The sequence below is a fragment of the Helianthus annuus genome, chromosome 1 (genome assembly GCF_002127325.2).
Source record: "Helianthus annuus cultivar XRQ/B chromosome 1, HanXRQr2.0-SUNRISE, whole genome shotgun sequence".
NCBI classification, from domain to species: Eukaryota; Viridiplantae; Streptophyta; class Magnoliopsida; order Asterales; family Asteraceae; genus Helianthus; species Helianthus annuus.
In genome coordinates, this window is record NC_035433.2 from 62,502,703 (window position 1) to 62,508,724 (window position 6,022).

Below are 6,022 nucleotides of genomic sequence, written 5' to 3' on the forward strand. Positions count from 1 at the left end.
TCATAAAAAATGTCTTTAGAATTTTAACTAGAAACCTTAAGGAAATGAATACGGGATAGCCTATCATGAGATGGGTGACCAAGTCTCTTGTGCCATTCGCTGGATGTAACCGCTGTCATGGCTCTTCGATCTTCTTCCATTGTTCCCATCCTGTAGAGGCCCCCTTGCACTCACCCATTCCAATCAAGTTCCTCTCCCTCAAGCCCTGTATGACAAAAAAAATCCGGGAAAAAGGTGATTGCACATTGTAAATCTTTCGTAAGGCGGCTAACGGATAAAAGATTACACTTGAAATTGGGAATGAAAAGAACGTCTTTTATCTTTATTCCCCCTTTCAACGTGTGTTCGCCAACTCCCTTGACGGGAATGGCTTCCCCATTTGGAATCGTAACCGGGACCTCCTCATCACTCAAGGAGATTTTTGCCAAAAATTCTCGAATGTGAGTCATGTATTCGGTTGCCCCGGTATCTAGGATCCACTCACCTTGTTCATTTAACTTACCTGCCATATTTGCCCTTGGAGGAGTGGTGTTTGCTTTCTGATCCATTTGCTTTCCAAACAAATTGATGAACATCTCATACTGTTCGTCAGTCAAGCCAGGGAATTTTGTTCAAAGCTTCAGCCATGGCTGCCCTTGGTTTTACCCCGTCTTTCTTTCCTTTGCCAGGCCACCAATATGGATATCCTACGAGCTTAAAACACCCGTCTTTTACGTGACCGTCTCTGCCACAATGCGTACAGTGACCCATCTTGGTAGCCGGCCCAGCTTTATCACTTTTCTGCCCTGTATTTCGCTGCCATTAACCATCTTGATTTCCTGTTTGTGAGGCTCCAAACGCAGCAGCATCTGGTACAGGTAGCGGTTTGTTCCCAACGGCTATGATCCTCTGCTGTTCATCCTCGGCTACGAGGTGATACGTTTCACCGAGACCCAGCAAGGGCTTGGTGGCTAGTATCTGGGTTCGCATAACCAAAAAATCAGCGTTGAGACCCATTAGGAACTCATACATTTTTTCTTTTTCCTTTAATTCCGTGATCTTCTTTCCGATCCCGCACGTACAATTCCCACAGTCGCATCTTGGGCTTGGAAGCACAGAATCAATCCCATCCCATGAGCCCCGTAACTTGGTGTAATAGGATGAAACCGACGCACCTTCTTGTCGAGTAGCGGATATTGACTGCTTCAGCTCATACGTCCTTGGAGTGCTTTCCTTTCCGAACCTCTCCTGTAAATCTTTCCAGATCTCAATGGTGGTACTTGCGTATTTGACACTAGCCCGTATTTCTTTCTCCATCGCAGTGGTGAGCCACCCCTTTATCATCGCATCGCAGCGCATCCATGGCATATACTTGTCGTCGGTTTTGTCGGGTTTGGGTAGGGTTCCATCAACGAACCCTATTTTGTTCTTGGCAAACACGAAATTACTCATTTCTTGAATCCTATCTTTGTAGTTGGAATCGGTCAGATTCTTATTGACCTGTAGTTGTTTAGGATAGTATGAGGGATGAAGGTAGTAAGGCGAGTTTGTATCCATGGCTTCAGCGGCTCCGCTCGACTTTTCTTTATCACTGGCCATTGCCGAATCGATCTTGATGATCTTAATCTTGTGAGACCCGCTCTGATACCATGAAAAATGGTAAACAGCGAGCTTTTGTTTCTTTGTTTTTGTGATGATTTTATTTCATGACCAGATTAAACTTAAATACATGAAAAAGAGAAGAGAAGCATAACAAACTCCCCATGCACAGCTGCTATTTCTACGTACATTTAAACAAAATAAGAGATAAAACCAATAAATAAATAAAAGAAGATTAGCATCGGTCATGAGATATTCAGTTCCAATAAAAGGCACAACCATTCAAACTACTTTTAAATGTATCATACCTCTTAGATAAAAGTCACAACTTTTAAATACATCACACATCTTCAAAAATTCACAACCCATAAACTACATTTAAATATCACATCCCTTTAAACTACTTTTAAATATATTACACCCTTACAAAAAAGTCACAACCCTTCATTATATTATATAGGGTCAGGATTTAGAGAAAACAGTGAAAAGTGTGAGAACGGTTAGAACGATTACGGATCGTCTGATCAAAACAATCCATGGACTAGATTGCGCGGTGGCGTTTTCATAAATAACATCAATATTATTATGTGGCACGCGCTTCATTAAGGGTAAAAGTGTCTTTTACCGCTCATATTCAAAACGCCATCAAATGATAAAACGCCATATAAAAAATAAAACGCCATTAAAAACAAAACGCCAAAAATTAAAAATAAAATGCGTTGAATATTACAGGAAGATGAAACAACACAAATAACTGAATTTCAGTTATTAACATTTATTAGAAGAAATTCCCTCCTAAATTACGCGCCAAAAACATCATTATATAAACAAACGTAAAACGTAGCTTCCATAGTCACTTCAATCTATCCATTTTCTGCAAAAAAACATCTTTAACCAAAAACACCAACTTAAACAAAACGCCAAAAATGGCAACAATCGTTTCGTGGAGATACACTCTGGGAATCAGGCGATACATCCTCCATTTTGACAACAGAAGGAGGGTGTATGTTAAGACGATCAGGGCAATTCTGAAAATGGAAGAAGAGATACAGAGGCAAATCTTATCCATTGGCATCGCTCTAGATAACGAATGCCATGAAACGCATATGCTTATGAAAGCATTAACCAACAAATTTGGACCAATCAAAGGAGATGTGAAGCCAGACCCTGTCATGACATCATGGCGTTTTGATGATGAAACAGACATGGTCACGGTTACATACGACAGCGGAGAGCAGGAAGTCTACTGGCTAGAGAACATCATGACAAAGCAGCGACTGGGTTTCATGGAAGAATTGCATAACACCACTTGTACCAACACAGAAATAGACTCAAAATTGGAGTTAATGCAAGACATGTTCAGGTGGAGGCTTCAGAATCTTCAGGAACAAGAAGCTGATGAAGGTGAATGTGATGACATGGATGAAGATCAAGATGAATACTCCGAGGACGAACAAGATGACATAAGTGATGTATACTATTCAGATAAAGTACCTTCTGACGAAGGATTTTAATTTTTTTTCCTCTTTTTTTTTCTTCTATGTTATCTTCTTTTTTTTAAAGATAATTAAATGATATGTTTCTATCTTTATTAGCAAAACGCCAAAATAATACTAAAAATGGTTAACCCTAACAAAACACCAAAAATTACAAAAAATATTTTTCCTGCTTAATAATGTATTTACTCCGCTATTGTATTTTGTCATGTTGGTCTACATAAGGCCATTTACAAAAAAACGCCAAACTTAGAAGATGGGACGTCTATAACCTATAAAACTAATAAAAGCTGATCAACACAGTAAATACAAAAAATAATAACTGAAAAGACAGTTACTTTATTACTATCATTTATTACAATAAAAAGTCCCGCCTAAACTACGCGTCAAAAAACTCCTATAAGAGAGGGGTCTATACACATGAAATTAATCACACCCAGAAAAACACAAAAACGCCATATCCTCTAGAAACCACTCCCTTTAAAACACCATAGATGGCAAAGCTTTCACTGAAATGGATCCTTTTTCTGAGGGGGTTAACTCAGTAATATTTTGCTGAATGAGATGGACAAATATTCAATAAAAGAGACTGATGACAGTGATATGCCATCATGTGAGCTTTGTTCTTGATGAATATCGGCATGGAATAAAGGGATCAACACAAGTGTAAAATGCTATTTTGGACTCCATTATTACAAATAGCATCAAGCAAGAGTTGATCTTCAATGACATGCCACCAAACAAGAATATTACACCAAAACACAGGATGCCACTAAGCAGCTTCTTCTGAAAAAGACAGGGTTTATGTAGGAAAGTTGGCATTTAGCTAAAGTATTCAAAAAAGGTTCAAAATGCCAAAACAAATTTAAGAAGATAGAGGCTGATGACAGTGAAGATTCGGAAGAAAAATTAGATTACCATTTTTTATTATTTTTGTTTTCATTTTATATTGTTTTGATATCAACTTATATGTTGTTTTGTTTTCTAATTCTCTATAAATAAAATACATTATTATATAAAACGCCAAAAACTACAAACACCAAAACACTAGAAGTATGAAAACTGGGAGAACAGCTGCTGGCAAAACACCTTGTAAAGGGTATTAAACGCCAAAAATTCACTAAATGCCAAAAAAATTGCTCTTATTGTAATCTTATGCAAATATTAGTGACTCGTAGTGAATTATTATACAAAACGCCATAAACGCCAAAAAATTAACCAGAAAACGCTATAGCGCCAAAAAACTATATATGTGACACAAAAACAATTAATTCAATGCCAAAAAGTTTAAAAATACAATCAACGCCAAAAAAAAAAACTTAGACCCCATAAAATATTATACCGCGTTGGGAAATAAAAGTAGAATGAAAAGACAAAAAAGCACTCCGCCTTTCTCTATGCCGCGGGACACGTGTTAGACCAGGATGCGTTCTTACCGTTCTCACACTTTTGAGCGTTTTCTTCTGATCCCGTTTCATATTATATATCAAGGCCGTCTTTGAGGGGGTGCGGGGTGGGCGACGACACGGGGCCCAAACCCTTCGGGGCCCAAATCTTTTTAATTTTGTGTAGAATTTACGTTGTATACGCTAGAATATATATATATATATATATATATATATATATATATATATATATATATATATATATACTAAATCAAAAGATGACACAAACAAGCTCTTGTCGGGGTGGTTATTGCCTTGCTTAGATAACAAGGAGACGTGGGTTCTAATCCCGGTGTCTCCAAATTCTCTATTTTAGCTTCATTTGATAGTTTGTTTAGCTGTATATGACATTTAATGCCTAATTTTGTTAACTACATCTTTTCCTTTAGTTAATAAATTACTAACTACGTTTAGCTAAAAATAACTATTTAAATTACTTTCACGTAAATTTTAGTGATTAAATAATTGATGAGTTTATAATACATGGAAATTTGCGAATAGGGCCCAAAATTTTTATCCCGCACAAGGCCAAATTGTTTTTTGTTATTTTCAGAGACGGCCCTGTTATATATATTTACAATTAATAACTTGGGTTATCTTTTTTGGAGGTTTGATGAGAGGAACTTTTGGGGATTTGAGGAGTATGTTTTGTGGTTTTGGAAGGTGTGGTTTTGGGTTGCCTTGCTTTTCTAGTAGACTGTCTTCTTTTAGGTTTAGAACTTTCCTGCTCTTCCTTGGGTTCAGAAGTACCCTGCTCCTCCTTTTCCATCAAAACTTTCTTCTCCTGAGCAAACCTTTTAGACCCTTTTATTTCCATTGACTCTTTCATATTTGCTTTTAATGCAGCAAATGCATTTTAAGTCTCATCAACCTTATTGGAACCATCTGGCCTTGGGATTTTCACAACCAGTTTAGACAATGGATCTGGTTTAATGTATAGACCGTCTTCATATCCCTTCTTCTTTTTCTCCCCCTTTTTGGCATCATCAGGAGGATTTTCAACAAAGATGATTGAAGGAAGAGCAGTGCCAGTGGTTTGTAGTAAATGGGCCTTAATTGCCTTGATATCTGCCTATGTATCCCTGAACCTAGCTTCCATCAAATTTCTGATCATTTGAATTTGAACTTCATGTTGTTGATCAGCATATTGTCTCTGTTGATGAAGCATAGGTTGAAATAAATTCCAGAGCTCAGCAGGAGATGGAGCAGATGTTGCAGCAGTGGGTATAGCCTTTTGAGCTTGTAACAACTGTTGCAGCATGGTTTTGATTTCTGCAACAGATGTGTGAAGTTTATCAACCCTCTCCATCAATTCTCTGTATTTTAAACCATCACCCAAGTTAATGGGATCATCTGATTTCCCACCAGTGGTGGTTGTATCAGTGGTTGACTTAGGGAAAGTTTCCCATAAATCATCCACTGATGCCCCTTTTTCTTGGTACTGGGACTTCTTTCTTCAGCAGAGGTTACCATTTTAAGTGAACCAGTGTATAATGGAAACAC

General features: G+C 37.7%; 1 protein-coding gene across 1 annotated transcript; it reads right to left on the reverse strand.

The window, feature by feature from the left end:
- Nucleotides 1–801: 801 nt before the first annotated feature.
- Nucleotides 802–1,578, reverse strand: LOC110897886. Its single transcript, XM_022144647.1, has one exon. It carries the CDS (start codon nt 1,576–1,578, stop codon nt 802–804), a length of 777 nt encoding a protein of 258 aa, XP_022000339.1.
- Between the last annotated feature and the right edge of the window lie 4,444 nt (nt 1,579–6,022).